The 21,535-nt window shown below is 44.1% G+C and overlaps 1 protein-coding gene across 2 annotated transcripts in view; it reads right to left on the bottom strand.

The window, feature by feature from the left end:
* The window catches only part of sema5a (sema domain, seven thrombospondin repeats (type 1 and type 1-like), transmembrane domain (TM) and short cytoplasmic domain, (semaphorin) 5A), a 159,242-nt gene that overhangs the window by 103,400 nt on the left and 34,307 nt on the right, over window positions 1–21,535 (bottom strand). For both annotated transcript variants that reach the window (XM_080417173.1, XM_080417172.1), the window contains one exon: window positions 14,076–14,292. In XM_080417173.1, the coding sequence (XP_080273299.1) occupies window positions 14,076–14,223 (148 nt within the window). In that variant the 5' untranslated portion in view covers window positions 14,224–14,292. The remainder of the gene's footprint in view (window positions 1–14,075; window positions 14,293–21,535) is intronic.

Here is a 21,535-nt window from a genome sequence, read left to right as displayed (position 1 = left end):
CACAACAACATTAGGTCACTCAGAAAGGAGAATGAAATCCTGTGTTTGACATTTCTGCTGATGAATTGGCTGTGTGGAGCTCTTCCTCATATACTCAACGAGAGGCCATTATATAAGTGCAGCCTATGTTGACACTCAGTCTGCCTGTTAGCTGTGTTTAAATGTAGGGGAGGAGGCAGATCATCATGACTTTTATAACATGTACTATAAGACTGCAAAAGTGTTTGCTTTATACTCAGTTTGAGTTTTGGCTTTTGCTTAGATTTGAAATGTTAATGTAAGAACACAATTGAAAGGTTTCCATACACCAAACACTGTTGTGAATTATTCCCTATTATGTAAATTTAGATAGTCAAATAAATGTGTTATTGTAATTTTAAAAGCCGTGGCAAGAGAATGGCAGAGAAAGTGAGGTTTTAAGATTTCACTTGTTATTCTGAGGGCTTGCTCAGTTTGGCTGCTGTCTACAGTATAATATAATATATAATCTCCTTCCAGCCGGGGTTCGGTGCAAGAACCACAGGCAAGACCATCTGCTTTTTCAAAGTCTAAAAACTAAAATGCCTCCACAATCTGAGAAGCTCTGGCTAGCCAAATCAATAACTTATTTATTTATAAACCAATGGAGAAAAAACAATAATGGCCTTGTATTGACTTGGGCTCCTATAGGCATTTTTCCTTTGCCTGTTACGTTTGCTAATTCATAGTGTGTGCACTGTAAACAACTCAGTTTTTTAGACACCTAAATTTCATCTGGCAAGAATAAATGAAGGATCTATGGGTCATGGGTCATGGGTTCAAACCAAATCATACATTGGTTAGTAGCTGACATTGTCCTCTCCCATAAACACTGCGTCTAATGGTTTCTTGAGAGGTTAAAAGCTTAATTGAATTGCACAGCAGAACAATGGCCTCAACTGGAGACCTTCCAGGCCATTTCCTTAATCGCTACTGGAGCTTATACAATGTCTACTGTGTCTACGCCACGTGTGTGTGTGCGTGTGCGTGTGCGTGTGTGTGTGTGTGTGTGTGTGTGTGTGTGTGTGTGTGTGTGTGTGTGTGTGTGTGTGTGTGTGTGTGTGTGCGTGTGTGTAAAATAGTTATTTCTCCATCCTCTGAGAGGTTAAAAAGGAGTGTACAGAATAATTGTCTATAGAAAGTGACAGAGACAGCGGAACAATAAAGACAGAGAGAGGATGTGAACAAGGTAAGAACGATAGAAAAACAGAAGCATAAAGAGAGAGAGAGAAAAATGTAGATGGAGAGAAAAACATCCCAGACAGAAATAGACATTTTACCCCTAAAATGCGTATCGTCACGGCGCCCAACCCATTAACCTCTGACCAATAGAATCAAAGGCCCTGGGCAGTTGTCGAGCGATGAGGGCGGCTCGTCTCCACAACCGGTTACCCGATATGGTCGCCGAGGGTGGTCAAGGAGTCGTGATGGCGACGCATGTTCGCCATCACTCAGCGCATACCTGGGTCCCTAGTCACAATAATGTATCACTGCTCTGGAAACGGATACATTTTCACTCCCAAACCCCCTCTTTTTATGGTCAGCATGTGTTGGACATTATACCTCTTGATAGACCATCACATATGCCCACAGCGAACGTGTGACCAAAGGTGAAAGGTGGAAGAACTAAATCCACGTAACCTTGCGAAGGTTTACGGTAATGTCGAGCGGTGAGATTTAGAATTAATCACAGAGGTAGCCAGATGTTTGTAAAATCTTTTCAGACCACAGTTTCTTCAGGGAGAGTTTATTTTTTACTTTGACGGGAACCTTTCAATCATGAGCAGAGGTGAAGAAAAAAAGAAAGGACAGCCGAGTATATTCCTTTGCCATGCTTTATCTCCTTTTCCAGACACACCTGTCAGGCAGCGTTTCAAATGAAACCGCACTCTGCCCTCACGCCTCAAAGGCAAAAACATGTGTTTCACCGACAAAAATTAATGCGGGTTTCACTGGCGGGGTTTGGAAAGTGAAATCCTAGTTAAAGTGGCAAAGGAGCTCCCAAAGACCATCTACGTCCTCCGGCTCTCATCGTTGGGAACAACAACATCTGCAGTCACAATGCGGCAATATCATTGGCTGCAGGACAGCATCACTTTTTCTACAAAGATGTTTTCCTCTCCCTCAACTCTCTATCAAGTTCAGGAGTTATCCAACTTCAAAGTTCCCAAAGCTAATACATTTTCATTAGCCTTTGTGAAATAAATATTGTTTGGGAGATCGCCGCGAACTTCACCCGGAAATTTAATTTCGCTTAATGTGCCGCTCCCGTTCTTATTCTAGAAGGAAAGGCAAAGTTTTTGGATGTGCCTCTCCAGCGCCTGTGCTGGGCTCGTTTTTCAAGCCGTAAAGAGAATCCCCGGCATACAAATGCGGTCGTGACAACCCCCCGGGGGGAGACGGCGCTTGATGAACCCAGCCTCTCCCCATAAATCTCCCCGACTCACTAGGGGAGGCTTGCTTGTAGCTGTGTGTGTGTGTGTGTGTGTGTGTGTGTGTGTGTGTGTGTGTGTGTGTGTGTGTGTGTGTGTGTGTGTGTGTGTGTGTGTGTGTGTGTGTGTGTGTGTGTGTGTGTGTGTGTGTGTTTGTCAGGGCGTGTGAGAAGGGTGCAAAGGGTTCTAATAGAACACAACAGCACCCACAGGATTTATGGCTTTTTATGATGAGGCCAAGGCCCATTCTTAAGCATTCATAAGCAAGGCAGTTCACAGATGGCCTCCGCCAAGGCTCCCAATGCAGCATGGCTTTAATGAGGACTATAGCAAAGTCGAACCCAAGGGGTTTTGCAGCTCATAGCATGAGAAGGCATGAAGGGGGGGAGGTCGTGAAAGACCGCTCGCTGAGTTTCGTCACAGAGATTAATCAAGTGCATTTCTATAGTTAGTCATGAAGATGCTGACTTAGGGGGGTAGCTAATTTTAGGAGTTCCCCAAGGAGGGATGTTAATGCAACGACGTTTTCACACTGACCCAATCTTTAACCCCACTGAAAAGGAAAACGGCGGATCAGCGGATCGTCTGCGCATGAGACAGAGATGTACTCACACACAACACACACACCACACTAATAGATTGGGGGGGCCGACTCACAGAGCAGAGTCATGGCACGGAGCCAGACACATACCAACATACAAGCTCCCCACACACACACACACACACACACACACACACACACACACACACACACACACACACACACACACACACACACACACACACACACACACACACACACACACACACACACACACACACACACACACACACACACAAGCACAAACTCCCCCCCCCCCCTCTACCCTTCAGACCCATATTACCCCCTGCACCCCAATCCCTTCTTTTCCCTCTCAAATACACCGCTGCTGTCTTCAGGCTCCACCACTCCAGATCCATTTGTTATTCAGTGTTCTGACACGGAGCGGTTGACACAAAGACAGAATGACAGGCTGTATAAATATTTACAAGAGGCTTCAGAGCCCCCACGCCAGTCTCCAATTTGTGAGTCCTTAAAGTTGCTGCAGTATAGCACCGCACGTCCTACAACAATGGCACCATATGGAACCAATTCTGCAGTGTGAATGGCTCCTCTGTGAGTGGTGGAGTGTATAGGGGTGGCAGGGAGCGAACACACAAATGAAGAGCCAATTGACTGTAATTGCACCCTTGTGGTACACAGCAAGATCCAGAGTGGTCCTTCAGCCCTCTAGAGTGTATTACAGGACAATTTTTAACCAGTTAAAACCAGCACTCCAGATTTTGGCCACGAAAAGAATGGCGACTATTTGGTGAAGGTGATTTGAAGAAATTATTTGGCTAACGCGATGAGTAAACAAACACCTGCTCAATTTAACAACAAGCTGTAAAATAAAGGCAACATTCAGTTAAGTGGTCACGACATTTGTAGACGGATGTACGGAGGTTTCTCCTAATTATTATGTTTTGCAAGCAACCAGAACAAGCGTATTTTAGAAGAAAAAAGAAAAAGATAAGATTCAAGTTTGGTGTGCCATGGCCCTGAGGCGGCGAGTGAACAAACCACTGCGGAGACACAAATAACTGCACTGTAAAATATGTAACGTACACTTATGGAGCAAAGTCATTTGGGAGATGAGGTGGGAGGCGAAGGGGACAACCGTTTAACGAGATGACCAAACCTCTTCAGGCTTCTAAAAATGTGTGGCTAGGGAAAACACCATGCGGGACTTTTATTGCAGGGACAAATGAAAGACATACGAATCACAAAGTATGGGCAGGGCCATCCCTAGTCCATCTGCAGTATGTGCTGGCAATTAAAATATGTACATGACTACAACATAGCTGACCTTGGACATGAATAGCAATAGCAATGTTTTGGAATCCATGATCACATGGTCTTAGTAGCCAGGACAAAGAAATACAATAACAAAATACAACCCCAAAAGATCAATTAAAGGGCACGCTATAGCCATAGACTGTAAGAAAATATGTACACTGGGAAAAAGCAATGTCACCCATTGGTTTCTACAGACCCGTTTTGAAGCCACGTACTTCAGCTAATTCAAAACCACCATCACTGGAAACAAATGCTATTGGCGGGTCTTCACTCGGTAGAACCAGTAGAAGCCCTAGAAGCATACCCTACTTTATCATCAATTAAAAAATGTATGAGACCATAATTTACAAAAACGCTTATCATGGTAAAAAAAAAAGAAGACTTTAAACTAGCAATTTAAAACTACTACAGTAATAAAACAAAGTGTAAAGTCCGGCCAAATACCCATTCACTTGAATGGAGTGTTAATTATTCTGCAGTAGTGGAAATAGCGACACCCTCTTGGTCATTAATGAATGAGTACTGCAGCGTTTTAATGACTTCCTCATTGGCTTCATTTTCAAAACCGAATTCTTGCCGCCTGGCTATAACAGAATTCGGAATTGCATGTGCTCTCCTCTCTCCAGGGATGTAATAGCTGGTCAGGAATGATAAAAGCTGAGCTTGGTCATATGGATGTAAAACATTAATAAAAAAGAAGAAAAGAAAATAAGCCGGGTTCTCTCCTCAGAGACGAGACCCTTTGTCAGGCACTGGCTTGTGAAGACATTGTTTACACACAGTTTACAGCCTCTAAAAAAAACCGCTAAAACCTACGCCCCAAAACACTTGTTAAATACGCCACTTTATTAATTTATCTCTGGGGCTTTGAGCTGCAATAACAGCAACATGCTTAGTCAGTACTTTGGCCAAAGAGCTTTTTGTGGTAGACGTGGGGATTAAGCGCTTTTATAGCCCCTTTTCTTTTTCTTTTTTTTAAGATTTATTTTGGCATTTTCACGCTTCATTTCAGATAGGTCAGTGTAGAGAGACAAGAAACTAAGGGCAGAGAGAAAGGATAGCGATGTAAAACATGACAGGGTCAGATTCAAACACGGGTAACTATTTTAAATGGCTCAATGAGTCAACTCAATTGTCACATCACAGGTTTACAAAAAAAGTGGGTGAAATTAGTTTTTGTGTGAGCTCCATCGATTTGTCGTTTCCAGAAAGAGAAAGAAAAAGAACAGGGCGGGACATAGGGGAGCAAGGGGGAAAAAAGAAAAGAAAAATCAAACAAAAGATATCTACATATCACATAGCATATCCATCTGGTACAGGAGGTTAGACATTAGGTGTATGAACATAGCAGCAGGTATGTACTGCACCCATTTAGACCTGAGGCCAATTCTAAAAACGCCTTCTAAATCCTAACCTAAGTTTTCTGAAAAACTTCAAATATCTATTCAAAAATGACAACAAATGTATGTTGCTATATACTGTACATAGCAACAAGAACCCCCACAAGGGATTCCCGTCCTGAAAGGTATACAAATAGGGGTTCCTGCCCAAAACTGTGTTAACACCTTTACCGCCGGGCCCGTAGTTCTACGGGCCGTTAAATCCAACGGTTAAGCGCCGAGCCCGTAGTCCTACGGGCTGCGGTCTTTTCGCGCATGCGCGGTCCGGGTGCACTTTCGGATTTTTTTTGATCCACTTCCGTTTCCGGTTTGATGACAGGAAATAGAATTATTTGGGATCCGGTTTCGACGATCACGCCCGCTCCCATTCTACAGACGAAACTGAAACTCAATTCTCTTCCTGTAGTTTTTTCTCCTCGCATTTCACTGTTTAACGTAATCCGCTCTAACTACAATCATGGAACTCCGTTTGACATGCGGTCTTCACTGGGAGATACAGGGAGATCTCGCGGATGTAAACAGACCGTTCACGGCTCAATCTTAAGGATTTTAACAAGATCTATGGCGACATGAAAAAAACAAAAAAACAACAAAAACACCTTGGCACTGGTGAGTACATTATGAGATTAACCTCTGGCGGTGGATGTGTTAAACATTAAAACGCAAAAAGAATATCAGCCCCGTTGTACGTGAGATATCCCCTTTTTGAAGAAGTGCTGCAGTGATGTGGCTGCAAATGCTGTAATAAGCATACATTTACGGTACATTGGACACTTCCTCCAGCTATATTAAGACCATGGAATCACGGAGAGTGAGTGGAGGTTAAAGGTAAAAACATCTCAATGCCCGCGCTGAACTGTGCAGTATGCTTTCTTTGTGAAACCATGCCATTTCTGAAACCGCCACACAAAGCAGAATGTGGTCTTTAGATTGAATACAGTAACCGATTTCACCACAGTAGCAGTTCTGTCAGACAAGTGTTGTGCCAAGTCAGAGAAACCACCATCCCCAGTGGGGTCAAGCCCATGCATAGGCACACCCTTCCACACTCAACCCACAATCACCCATGGAGAAAGCAAACAAAGTCTCTCACTGGAACACAGACAGTGAGACCTTGACTCTAGTTTTGTTTTAGACTTAACTTAAACACGGAAGTTAATGCATCAAATTCTCATCCAAGGTAACATCCTGGATGTGCAGTTTCAAGGGTAGAGAAAGCTTACACTCACATACGTTTGTCGATTAATCTTTTTGCTTTTATCCTGCCATAATGTTCTCTGTAACATTTGTTTTAAAGGGACTACACCATGAATTTTAAAATTGTCTTCTTTTTTGTGTGTTTTTGGTCCTCTCTTCTATCCACAAAAATACCCCAGTTTGAACACTCAGGCTTTCACAGCAAATCTTGGGTTTTCTGTAAATTGGTCTCAAAACAGGTCAAACTGATTTACACCCTGACGTGACGTCACGTCAGGGTACAATCCCTCCCGTTCTTCAGTTCCAAAAAATAATAATAATAAAAATATTTATTTTATTTTTTATTTTTTATACTTTTTCCACACAGAACCAGGAGATAACATACAAACTGGCTCAATAGCGCCCCGTGCCAAACAGGACAATGTGGTATTGCAGGTGAAAGTGCTTTATAAGCCAGAGAGAAGTTAGTTGGAATGAGTATCTGAGGCTTGATTTAGGCTCAAACCTTTTGAAAAACGTTTGAGGGACATAAACAATAGGATATTAAATATTATTATTATTTTTTAAATTCATGGTGTAGATCCTTTAAAAAGTGCAGTGCAAATAAAGATTACGGTTATTATTGTAATTATTCTATTATTTTTCAAATCTGTGACTGCTTGTCCTGTACTGCTTGTCTTGTGCTTTTAGCCATTGCACAGCTTCATTACAGAAGATGACAATTCATTGTGGTGATGAAGGGCATGGCAGTGGTACAAGAGTTCAATGAGAAAAGGAGATTGTTACTAACTCTCCTTCCCCATTTTAGAGATTTGAATTGTCAGCATTCTGATTACAAGCAACTTGCAATTATGAAGCTAACCGGTGAGCTTTATGTCTACTGTCTAGGATGAACTTCTGTCTGAAAGTACAGCATGTTCTGCAATGCACTATTGCAACAATTAGTTAGTCATGTACAGAATGTATCCATTTTATCAGTAGCCCTGTATTAAGTGTTAATTTTTGTGACTGCTCCACATATTGCAGCAGATAATATTTGCATTTGTCCCATTCTATTTTCTCATACTAATTCTGTTTAAATCCTGTGGCCTCCCAGTAACCCTGAACCTTGCGCTAAAGAATCTAATCTATGCTGGGTTCCAACCTTCTGCGCAGAAGAGATGCCAAGCACCAAAGAGACCTTGGACTGAGCTTCGGGCAGCTTACAGTTCTTGGACCAAGTTCTGCTTCAAAGATGACAGTGAAGCTCTAGATGAATGTCCAACTGACGAGGGTTTGCCAGGGCGGCAGAGCGCAGCTTGCCTACAAATACATTTATGTGTTTGTAGTGCTCCCAGCCCAGCTGAGGAGCATCTGAAGCAGTCTAGTGCATTCCAGACACCCAGGGAATACAGTGGAGTATGTGGAGACTGATGACTCACAAAGGAGTATTATAATTGATTTAAGGACAGGGCCAAACCTGTGTGTGTCTGTCTCTCTGTCTCTCTGTCTCTCTGTCTCTCTCTCTCTCTCTCTCTCTCTCTCTCTCTCTCTCTCTCTCTCTCTCTCTCTCTCTCTCTCTCTCTCTCTCTCTCTCTCTCTCTCTCTCACACACAGTTTGTTTGCATGGGTTCATATTCTGTAATGACTCATAGCTTTTCGTCTTCATTGCTTGAAAGCAAAGGCTATAATTTGACGAGCTTTGAAAAGGCTTTGTGTTTTGCACAGCCTAACAATACAAGGTCTTTCAGACGCTGCGAGACAACCATCAGGCCATGACAGGAAGTCTATTAAAAAACAAGGTAAAATACAACCGTAAAAAGCGAAGATTCATGGACAACACTGAGACACAATTAAAATGAGAGCCATCTCTTTAGCAGGGGAGGTGACTTGCACATTAGAGCACAAAGTATAACCATAAAATAGTGCTTCAACTAGTAAAAAGTGTGATGTTAAAAGTAGTGGGCAAGGCAATAACACACAGGAGTCCAGGACAATCTTTCTGGCAGCTATGATGGCTCCTTGGTGCCTCTCTTGTGGTTTTAATAACAGAAGTATTTACTTCTGATTCACTGGTCTGGACCGCAGGCCTTCGGCTATTAGCTCCTCACCTATTGCATCATCATTGCTCACCTTCCTCCTACCAGAATATTAAGCTGTGGGTCTTACGTCCGTTTACCATTTATTTGTCTCTAGAGAATTGTATGTCTGTATGTACCACAGTGTCTGTAGTTTGGGGCTTAAGTATAACCACATGCAAGAAAGGCCAATTCCATCAGCTGTACTTGGCAGTGAAGTATTTTCAAGTTCAGATCCTTATTCTACGATTTCCTGTTTTTTTCACACTTTGAAAGAAATGTGAAAGAAATTCACCATCTACGGACATCGCCCAAAATTGTCTATGTGTCATATTTTTGACAAACTGAAAGTCCCGCTGAGGGCTTACAAGACTGCTAAGGGAGCTCCCCCCTGTCCCATTGCCCCCAGGCCATGGTTGAGCTCTACGCATTAACCCATTAAGACCGGGAACGCCTCTGTGTCATTTTAGATTTTAGCTATAACCATTATTTTATACTTTGGCTATTCAAAAATAGCAGATATACAAGCTTGTAGATTCGCTATTTAAATTGTGAAAAATTTTGCAAATCTTTGAATATATATATATTTAAAGCAAACTTTTGTAACTCAAATTTGCAACTGGGGGTCCCTGGAACAAAATATTTTGAGATGGGGGTCCGCGGTCAAATACATATAATGTTGGGGGTCCTTGACATGAAAAAGTTTGAGAACCACTGATATTACAGTAACATACTGTAAGTGTTTCAGAAAACTGTTAGGATTTAGAAGACATTTGTAGAATCGGCCCAGAATGGGCTAAGAGAGCGCTACAGTATGTGCTCTCATACTGCCAGTCACTTAGCGCTTCGCTGCCCTGTGGCGCCCTGGTCAGCACTTTGCTCAGCCTTCGGGCTTCTCCTGACGACCCATAATGGAATGACCTTCACACTCCAGTCCTGAAAACCACATCTGTTTCAGAAATGTACCTCACGTCTTTATCTCTCTTCCTCCTCCCCAAATCACATCCCGTTTGTAATATCATCTTCAGCTCAGCTGCTGTGAAAAAAGTTCCATTGGGGTAGAGCTTTAATCAGGTCTGATAAAGGCCTGACCCGACCGAAGCCTGACAAAATTCAGTTTGAACCCGACCTGATACCGACCTGGTTCACTTTTTATTACATTTTTCTAAACATTCACCTCATATAATCAAATTTGTATTTGACAGGGACGATACAAAAAAGAACGTATCAAGCTATAAAAACATGAAACAGTTGCATTGTATATGGGGTTTCTAGCTGAGGATAATTTGCGACCCCTGTCCCTGGTTAGGCATTTCTCAATCTGGGAACCCATCGCCAAATAAAAAGGAAAAACAGCGCCCTCTGCTGTTTTTTACTCTTTTTTACTTGGCTCTGGGGGGGGGCTATATGGTGGACCCGTGTGCAAGGAAACCAGGGTTTTTGGTCTGCCTTCAGCACTCCACTTCCGGTGGTGCGATTATGTTTTCATTCCTACTAACAATATTTCTCCACGGAACACTAACACCAATTCTCCCAAAGAACATGGATCGTTTTGGTTATAAGTCCACTTGTTTCTATGATGAAAGAGCAATTTAAAATGTTACTAACTTTCCGTAGTCTTGTCGGCTTCGAGGACGCTATTGTTATATGAGTTTCGGCTTGTTTCTAGTGGGGAAGGAACGGCACACACGTAAATCCCGCCCACTACATTTGATTGGGTAAAGCGCGGCCTGCTTCCTGATCTGATAGCACGCCCACTTGAAACCAATGCGCACGGGTTGTCAACACGGCTACCGACAGATTCAAACGCAGAGCAGAATCTGTTCTTGAGAGATTAGGCATTTCTATACAAATATCTACCTAGTGAAAGAATGATCCAATTACAATAAGCACATGCATGAAGGTCCCAATAGCCCAAAAGCAATAACATTCCCAAATTACAGTTATGAAAGCACTGACATTAACGGTTTAAAACGTGCATAACATATTAATGTTCGCAGCTTTGGTTCGAGTATTTGAGCATTTAACCTTTTCATTAAATATTTTGAGATCAGTTTGTTTTTTTATTTCAGTTGGTAGGGCATTCCACAAGTGTATCCCTTTTACTGAAAAGGATGACTGGCCAAAAGTGGTGCTGCGCATCGCTACACTGTAGTTGGCATTCGCTGATCCCCTTGTGGCGATTCTATTAGTGCCTGACCTTCTCACCTGAGGACAAAGTACAGCTGGGGCGAGAGATCATTAACACATTTAAAAATCTATTTCATGAAGGACTTTTATAATACTGTCAAAACTAACCATGTTGTATTTCCTAAGAATTATGCAATGGTGCCATTTCATTTTTTTGTATTCATTATTTTCAGTGCTAGTTTATAAAGTGATGTAATTGGTTTTAAGGTTGTCTGTGAGGCCTATAGCTCCAAACAGTAACACAGTATGATATATGGTAAAATATCATGGCATGCATAAACAGTCGGGCTGCGTGCAGTGGTACAGTATATATTATCTGATCATTCTGAAACAGTACAGGTTCATTTTTAGGGTCTTGCTTCACTGACTTCCTCAATTTCCTCTTGATCTATTTTAATGTTTTAGTTCATAATCTATTCTCCTTCTTATTGAAAAGCTCATTGCTACTGTCTTTTTTTAGATTCAGAGTTAGGTGATTCCTTTTAAGCCTTTGGGACACATCCTCCATTTGATGGGTTAGTATCTCTGCTGCTTCACAAAGGGTTTCAGCCGATACATAAATGACTGTGTCGTTTGCAATCTGTTATTGTATTTTAGGATTGGTTAGTCATCAAGAACAGGAGTTATTCTACCTTTTGCAAACTAAGTGTTACATGCTCATTCTGACTGTGTGACTGTTGGCAGTTCTCAGATTGGATTTAACACATTCATTACTTATACAGGTTTAATTCTAATGTGGGATGAAAGCACACTGCTTTGATGTGCCACGATGCACTGCTGTGACAGCTGAACTGCATTTACTCAAAAGACATCAAAAGCCTCAATATTGACATTAACTTAATCCTGTTGGATTCATCCAACAGAATGTATCATATCCAATATTGCTGTCCGCCAAGAAATCTATAATATTAACATCAAAACAAGCAGCACATTAAAAGGGAAACGATCGATTTGTAGGTTATCCTATAAACTACAGGTAGTTTCATTTACATTTTTAAACTAAAGGCTTTGTTCTGAAACCACTAGGAAACCAACCACACTGCAGTGGAAAACATTTCCAGAAAGACAGATGCCTGTTAACATTATTTGGACACTGTTCACTTCGCAGGCTGTCTGTCTGTTACTTCGCAGGCTGTCTGTCTGTAATGAGACTGCTGCTGGCTTCGCTGCACAGTGCACACAGGCCACTGACGTCAGCTGCATTACATGACACCGCATTGCTGTGTCCAAGGCTTGTGATACAAAAGGTTTCTATTCTAAATGTATAAAACCCGACATGAGCCCGTGAAATAATATGTGAGAAATAAAAACTTTTTCGAAACTTTAAAAAAAATGGGACATCAGGGTTAAAGTGGGTAATAAACACTACTGCCAATGCAATAAACACATCGCCAATGCTGGCAAGAAGACTGTGATTATTTGTATTGCGACCGGTCTCATTACTCTCATTATCTTTATCTTCCAAGTACATTCGAGGATTACCATGATCACTCCTGTGAAAGTTTTGTCAGAACGTCTTCTCAGGATATCTTAGCTCTGACACCTGGAGCTGTAGTGAATCAGGAGATAAGAGCAGTTGTCTGGTAATCAGAGTCTTGTCCTTGAGCAAGACACTGAACTGAAGCTTATTCTATTGTTGGCTAACTGCCGATGGCCTACAAATGTAGATTACAACAGCCTCTCTGCTGAGGTCACCTAGAGTAGAGTAACTTGATTCATTTGGAAAAGTATTGCTTCAGCACAGCTGGTGGTTCAATCAGATGTACAGTACTGTATCATAAAACGTGATGAAAGTCATGACGTTCTGCTCTCTTCCCATTCCCGGCGCGGTGCAATGATCATGAACCGCGTGTGCTTATTGCCCGAAACGACCACTTTACTTTATTAACGCCCTTATATTTCATCCAGAGCATTAGGGCCACTGGGGCTTAATAGCCCATTCCGGTACTGTGGGGAATGCAAACAGATCGACCACATCTGACCCCGGTGGCTTGGATGTGGTCCCCTGGTGTGAACCGCAGAGAAGAGAGAGCATATGGCGTTAGCCAGACTGTTAGTCATCCTCTGGTCCTCCTCACGCTCAATAGACTCTGAGAGAGGAGACCGAAACCCAACTATCCATGAGCTAATGAAGACTGCGCACGGAAAGAGAGAGAGGGAGAATGAGAGAAAGGAGTGTGTGTGTGTGTGCGCGCGCGTGTGTGTGTGTGTGTGCGTGTGTGTGTGTGTGTGCGCATGTGCACACCCGTACGGGTCCATGGCGTGCGTGCATGTATACTGTATGTCTGAGCAGTGACCTTCGTCTTCCAGTCAATTACCCCTCAGGCAGAGGGCTATATGATTATCCCAGCCTGGGATCTCCATTGGCCTGGAAAGGGCTCAGTAGCACTTTGCTGCTTTGCGGTGGCTAGAAAGAATTGCATTGATTGCTATTGATGTTTTTTTCTGTTGGCAAAGATTTGCAGTTTTACATTACAGTTTGGCAGTTCGATAGCAACGTGGAACAGGGGGAAAGAAGGAACAATGAATCTTGATTGCGGGACGTGCCGAGTCTGAAAATGAGTGTAACCACCCAGTGTAAGGGGTTAGAGGAAGATTAGTGGTTGCAATATCCACGGCCCCGTTGTTTAAGAATACATTTGTTCGTGCGACGGGAAGCGGGACGAAAGGTTGACGATGTCGACGGGGAAGGAAAAGAGATGAAAAACCTCCTCCACATTTCATGTCGATGGAAAAACTCTCTGATAAAGAGGTTACCGGAAAGGATACTGCTGTGTGTGTGCGCGAGTGTGTGTGTGTGTGTGTGTGTGCGAGTGTGTGTGTGTGTGTGTGTGTGTGTGTGTGTGTGTGTGTGTGTGTGTGTGTGTGCGTGTGTGTGGGAGAGTGCTGTGAGAAAACCCACCTGAGTGTGGAATGAGTGGGTGCTCGGCCTTGTGGCAGGGCGATTCGGGCAGCAGCACCGGCCCTCTCCTGCCGGCCACGCCTCCAGCCCGCAGGACCAGCATGCACTGCAGCAGCAGCAGTGCATGCTGGGCAATGCGGCGTCCCATGAGTGGGTGGGCGGAGCTTGGCTCACTTCTCCTCAGGGCTCAGGAGCCAAGAGCATCAGAGAGACACACCTGGGAGAGAGAGACAGACAGAGAGAGAGACAGATAGGGAGATTAAAGTTTACACATTTTGATTTCACACTTGATTTAATGCTATAGGCGAGAAACATCTTCCTACAGTATATCACCTGCATATTGCAGCATCCAGTCAAAGCTTCACTGAAGATGCTGTGAGACAGGGAAAATAATTCTTTCCAAAACGTGGACAGAGAGAGAGAGAGAGAGATAGAGATAGAGAGAGAGAGAGAGAGAGAGAGAGAGAGAGAGAGAGAGAGAGGGAGAGGGAGAGAGAGAGAGAGAGAGGCGTGACGGAGCAGAAGGAAAGGAGATAGCGCAGAAGCAAAGGAGATAGTGCAGAAGGAAAGGAGATATTGTTGGAGTCGCACTGAGTAACAGCAGCTGCTGTACTCTTTACAAACAGCCAGGGACCCCTGACCTCTCACCCCTTGAACATGAATCAGAAAGGGTTCTGTCATTCTTCACACACCTAGAGTATGAGAGTATGTCTGTATTTGTCTGTGTGTGTGTGTGTGTGTGTGTGTGTGTGTGTGTGTGTGTGTGTGTGTGTGTGTGTGTGTGTGTGTGTGTGTGTGTGTGTATGTGTGTGTGTGTGTGTGTGTGTGTGTGTGTGTGTGTGTGTGTGTGTGTGTGTGTGTGTGTGTGTGTGTGTGTGTGTGTGTGTGTGTGTGTGTGTGTGTGCGCGTGTGTGTGTGTGTGTGTGTGTGTGTGTGTGTGTGTGTGTGTGTGTGTGTGTGTGTGTGTAAAATAAATACAATAAACTGTGTCCCCCTACTTGTTGTTGGGGTATTTGCCAACTGCATTTGCACATACCAGGAATTTGTCTGCATTTACCCATCCTAACCATTAGGAACAGTGGAAGCCATTGCCATTCATACAGCACGCAGGCAAGGAGCAGCTAGGGGTTAAGTGTCTTCTTGCTCAGGGACACACAGACTAGGCAAGCCAGGGGTCGAACCAACAACTTTCCGATTCTCAGGCGGCCCCTATACTCGCTCATCTACAGCCGCCTGTGTGTGTGTGTTGTGTGTGTGTGTGTGTGTGTGCGTGTGCGTGTGTGTGCGTGTGCGTGTGCATGCGTGCGTGTGCGTGTGCGTGTGCGTGTGCGTGTGTGCATGCACGTGCATGTGCTCTCCAGTGTATCTGATAGCAGAGGGCAGGAATGGCTTTTACAAGGCTGAAGCAGAGAAGTGTGCATGTGTGCACAGTGCACACATACACACTGTGAGCTGTGTGTGTGTGTGTTTGTGTCTTTTTCTCTCTGCATGTTACTCCTCACGGGCCTCATTGAAGATCCACAGCTGCTGTAAAACCATTGAACTCACTTAGGCACGTCTGCCAAAATGCTGGATGATATTAGAAACCCTTAAGGCTGGTTTGTGCTTCTAAACCAAGCGACTGGCTCGAAGAACATTATCAGCATTTGCTCAGTTTAGCTTTTCAGACTACAGTAAAACCCATACTGGAAAAAGAAAAAGTAGTCTTCACAGAATATGGCCATTTGAAATATATCTATGTGTGCTTCCATATATTTTCTGTTAAATATAAGTGCATATATAGCCTATAGACTCCTTTCCCTTTTTCCTTTTCTGTGTGGGTGAAGTGAAATTCTGTCTGCACGTCGTTCAGAGTGTGAGGTGGATATTCACAGTTTTTGCCCGGTCAGAGAGACAATCGGTGCTGTGTACTGTGTAGATGACGAATGACGAGCCCTCCTCCATGACAGCTGAGGTGTGAGTGGTACAGTGGGTGTGAGGTGGGAAAATCAAAAAAAAAAAACTAAACAAAAAAACAATGCATACCTGCCGGGGGATTTGTGGGCTGCGGCAAAAAAAAAGCATGCAGGGGGGGGAAAACAACAGTGCACACAACAAATTCAGCAAGGTGGTGAGCGATGCCTCAGCAGAGATATTGCTCTACTTCTCTCCGGAGTCTGAGTGGCCCTTTAGCCTTGGTATTGGATGAGAAGTATACGCCTTTTATTTATTTATTTGTTTCCTTTGAATTGAACAGTTTACTCTATCATCTGTGCACTGAGTAAATTCTATTACCTTGGGGCCCCCGTGAAATGCGTTCAAAGTCCATTGAATAAATGCGCGCGCATTGGGGATAAGTGGGTTTTCCATCTGACTGCGGAGTAATGCAAAACACCTGTCTTGCACTGGAGGGGAAACCACAGACAGCGAAGGACGGTTATTTAGTTTTTTTGTTCCTTTTTGCTCTGTGTGTTTAGAAATGATTACGTTGGTGGCATTTGTTTGGTATATCTACAGAAAGAAAACTTGAATGTTAATTTAGCTCAGCGTGTGTACAAATGGCCATTGGCCACACAAGGGTTAATTTAGAGCTTTAAAGTAATTTAGAGAGGGTTTCCAGGGGGTCCCCAGCGAAATGAGTTAATATACAGTAGCATCAAAATAACAGTACCGTCTATTACTCTGTTTACTAAGATGATCTACCCTCTGTATCTTTGAAATGAGATGTAACTGTGAAATGTAGTCTAATCTATGTACCATAATTGCAAACCCTTTTTTCTTACCAGAACCGTGACAGGAATTATGAAAAACCTTATTAGCCCATGTTCTTCCAAGTTTATCATGTTCTGTGTCTGACATAATATGTCAGACACTGGTTTGCAATTAAGCAGTTTGAGCTGATTTAAAAATAACAATTTTAACCCTACTATATTGTACATTATTGCTATTTTCAAATGATCTTGAAACAGTTTTTGGCACAAAATATTTTCAGATGGGGGTCTGTGACCAAATCCTCCACAAACCACTGTTATGAGACCATATCGGTGTGCAACGGCGGGCGCACCTCCCAACAAGCCACAAGACATCGCTGTCAGCGTGCACGCTATGTTGTTCAGAAGCGCGCACGGCTCTCATCCGGGGGAAACACCTGAATTTTGGTGAGTTGGCTCTTTATTCAACATGTCATTCGACATGGGCTGATTCTTTGTCTGCAACCTTTGCCTGAAAGTGTTTAAGTCTTGCTGTTGTTTTTGCAGTGTTTTTTGCCTGCCGTAGCTGTGAGCCAGCAAGTCATTTTTCGCTGCATGGATAAACCACTGCGTTTGTCAGTCTCCTTGTCGTGTCTCGTAGCATTACTACAATGATGAATGTCTGAATCCACTTAGTGAACATATTTCATCATCAGCTTGGCACCGAGGTAACGCTGTCAAGGAAAACATGTGCGTAGACAGAATATTTATTGTTTTGCATGACATTCCACCGGCTATAAGAGCTGACAGACGCTGTGTATATTTTCGAGTGCTTTTGTTGGTTTGTGTGTGTGTGTGCGTGCATGTGTGTATGTGTGTGTATAAGTGGTGTATCTGATGGAGACTGAGGTCGGAGTCATGCACACAGAAATTCGGGTGGCAGGACACCACCACCACCATACCACTGGATCTTTGACAGCACGCACACATGCACACACACTCACTGACGCAGGCGAGCACGCGCACACACACACACACACACACACGCAATGACACAGGCGAGCACACACACACACACATACACACACACACACACACACACACACACACAGGGTTGGCAGACAGAACCATGTGCTGTCAAGTTGAGCTCTCTGCTGACCTCGCTGACTGAGTTACGCTGCAGTTGGCCTCATGTCAGACACACACACACACACACACACACACACACACACACACACACACACACACACACACACACACACACACACACACGTGCGAGCGAGCAAATACACACACACACACACACACACACACACACACACACACACACACACACACACACACACACACACACACACACACACACACACACACACACACACACACACACACACACACACACACACACACACACACACACACACACACACACACACACACACACGTGCGAGCGAGCAAATACACACGCACACACACACACGTACGCACTCAAACACTCAGGCCCAGCTTAATGCATGGGCCTTAGGGGCTGCAGCCTGGGGGCACCAAGTTCGGGTGGGCACCAAATACCTGTCCAAAAAGAAAAAAAGGCGGGACAATTGCAAGTAAAGGCACCAAAATACGGTCCGGGGGCTACTGAAATAGCGCGATAGGGACAGGCGCATTCAGCGGCTCTCTCTCCCATCCAGCTGCTGCTATCCCAATTTCTTCCACTCTCTACTAAGTATCTCTAGTGTAGTGTTGTGAGCGGGAGCAATGGCGGACCACCAACGTAGTTTCCCCTCAACGCAGATGGCAATCGAAGACCTCAGCACTCAAGTCTCACACTTAATTTGTTTCATTTCATTTTTATTGTTTCGTTCAATAAATCCACTAAACTCGTCTTGATTGACGGTGTGGTCCTTGCTCACCTAGTGCTTAACTTAAGTTAACTCGGGTTTACTTAAGAAACCAAATTGACCCTTACGGGACCATTTGGTTCCATTTTGTACACTCTTCAGAGTTAACTTCTCTGGGATGTAGTGACTTACTGCCTGCACACACATTCATTGGCAGCACGGTGCGGTTGGATGTAATCGAACACAGAAACCCGCGGCATGATTTGAAAATAAAAACCATTTGGTATAAGTTGTTGCATGGGTCCTGTCTGTGATATATGGGTGTATTTTTGTAGCACCAGTCACCAGTCCTGTGGGAGCTGGTGCAGCACTGGGAGAGCTTCTCACGCACTGTGGTGCTTCAAGATTCTAAATCATCTCCAGGGTATTCGTACAAATCTTCTCTTGCTACACAGTGAACTCCAGAGTGTTAATTCAACTCTGAAAAACGGATTTTACAGTTTTTCTACACAGCAGCAAAATGCACGGGGAAGTGTCTTTTGTGCTCATGGACACACACACACGCACGCTCACACACATGACAAGGTTCGTTTTTATGGTACATTTGAACAAGGAAAAGTGCTTTACATACAACATTAAGCATCAAGACAACAAAACACAGAGCATTAAGGGAGTGCAAAAGAAACATTATAAAATGGCAACTAAAATACAAATGTATAAAATAGTGAAAGAACAATAAGAGACAGTGAAAACTACACTGCAAAATAAGAATAAAAGTCACGGCCTGGGCCGCGGCGTGGCGGTCCAGGCACCCTAGGCTGCGATGCCAGCCTGACAGCGCGTCGCGGGTTCGACTCCCGTTCCCGACGACCTTTGCTGCGTGTCACTCCCCATCTCCTGTCAGTCTATTGTCCTATCTATAAAGGCATAAAAGCCCAAAAACTAATCTTAAAAAAGAATAAAAGTCACACATGTATGTTACCCAAACATTCACTCATGTGTGCAACACACACTCACTCACGCACTTTCATATCTGTACACAGGCATTCACACGCGGTTTCAAGACATACAGTATGAAGAAGAAAACCTAAACCGCACACATGCACGCTCCTACACAAGAAAGCACTCATGCATATACCTTGGAAGTCCAGGTGATGGATAACATGCGGGCAATTCAGATCAGTACACGCACAAACACACACACACACACACAATGGAAACCCTAGCTGCGCAGAACCTAAACATGGGGGTAAACACTGACTGTATATGTACAGGGCCACACATGGGGCTCTGGGCTAATGTTCAGACAAATTGACTCCGTCGAAGTCAGCAGACTATTTATCAACTTCAAAAGAAAGAAAGAGCAAAACAAACAGTGCTGGAAGACTAGCAATGGGGGCCGTTATGCACACGCGACTGGCGACATATTGTTCAAGCTGAACTGAGAGCATAACAGTCAGGATCTGAAGAACCGCTCACGGTAAAAACGTGTAGATTTGGAAAGGCGTAAAATTCCCCAGGTCATGATACTGTATGTGTAAGGCTTTTATAGCTCTGACACACAACCACACACACACACACACACTGTATACACATACACATAATAGGCAAGCACACACACACACACTATACACACAAACAGAGATGCGTGCTTGCAAACAAAGCATCCATACACAGACACTGTACACAGACACTGTGAGCAGCCGAGCACAAACATACTGTATCAGCTACAAAGGAGGAGCCGGCCTGCGTGAATACGTACACAGGCGTGCACATCCATCACACACACAAACAGTGACATATAGGGACCAGAACAAATGGGCACGCACACACACTGCCCACCACACACACACACACACACACACACACACACACACACACACACACACACACACACACACACACACACACACACACACACACACACACACACACACACACACACACACACACACACACACACACACACACACAGTTCTTTGCAGTGTGGGAGGTGTGGTGGTGTCAGTTAACTAATCAATTAAGTTCTTCCTGCAGTAATGAGAAGAGAGAGGCTCATATTAACACCTCTATTGATTGTGTCTGAGAGGGACTTCATGATGCTGGCTGAGTTACACTATACATAATGAATAGCTGCTCAAATGAATGACGCCTTTGTGTTCACCACACCCACCACACACCCACCACACACACACACACACACATGCACGTACGCATGCACGTACGCATGCACACACACACAAGCGTACAGTACCAACACACGGGGAGATGCGCACACTCTTACATTGACACACAGTGACACGATCAACACACACTGAAGTAACTGACATGCACATGTGTTCTAACGCACGCAGGCACACACGTACACACAAAAGCACGCCCTTCCCTCACGCACGCGGGCACACACACACACACACACACACACACACACACACACACACACACACACACACACACACACACACACACACACACACACACACACACACACACACACACACACACACACACACACACACACACACACACACACACACAGCCTCATAATTCAGGTGTGAGTAGTAGAGCCATGGTCCATCTGTCCAAACAGAGGCAGGAGTGTGAGATGGGGGTCACAGCGTAGTGCTGATGGATGGTTGGTTCTCCACAGCGTTCCTCTCCCTCAGGACACAACACACCAGGAAAACAAGGCCAGACTTTGCCTTAAACCAAAGCACACACACCAGACAGGGGAATATTTGTCCCTGTCTGTCTGACTGTATGACGGACAGACGGACGTGTGTGTGTGTGTGTGTGTGTGTGTGTGTGTGTGTGTGTGTGTGTGTGTGTGTGTGTGTGTGTGTGTGTGTGTGTGTGTGTGTGTGTGTGTGTGTGTGTGTGTGTGTGTGTGTGTGTGTGTGTGTGTGCGTGCGAGTGAGTGCGTGCATTGTGTCTTTCCAACTGACTTTGTGGC

Source organism: Gymnoscopelus braueri (genome assembly GCF_963280865.1).
Source record: "Gymnoscopelus braueri genome assembly, chromosome: 21".
Taxonomy (NCBI): Eukaryota; Metazoa; Chordata; class Actinopteri; order Myctophiformes; family Myctophidae; genus Gymnoscopelus; species Gymnoscopelus braueri.
Note: the sequence above shows the minus strand (reverse complement) of the source record. Positions and strands in the feature narration are given on the sequence as shown.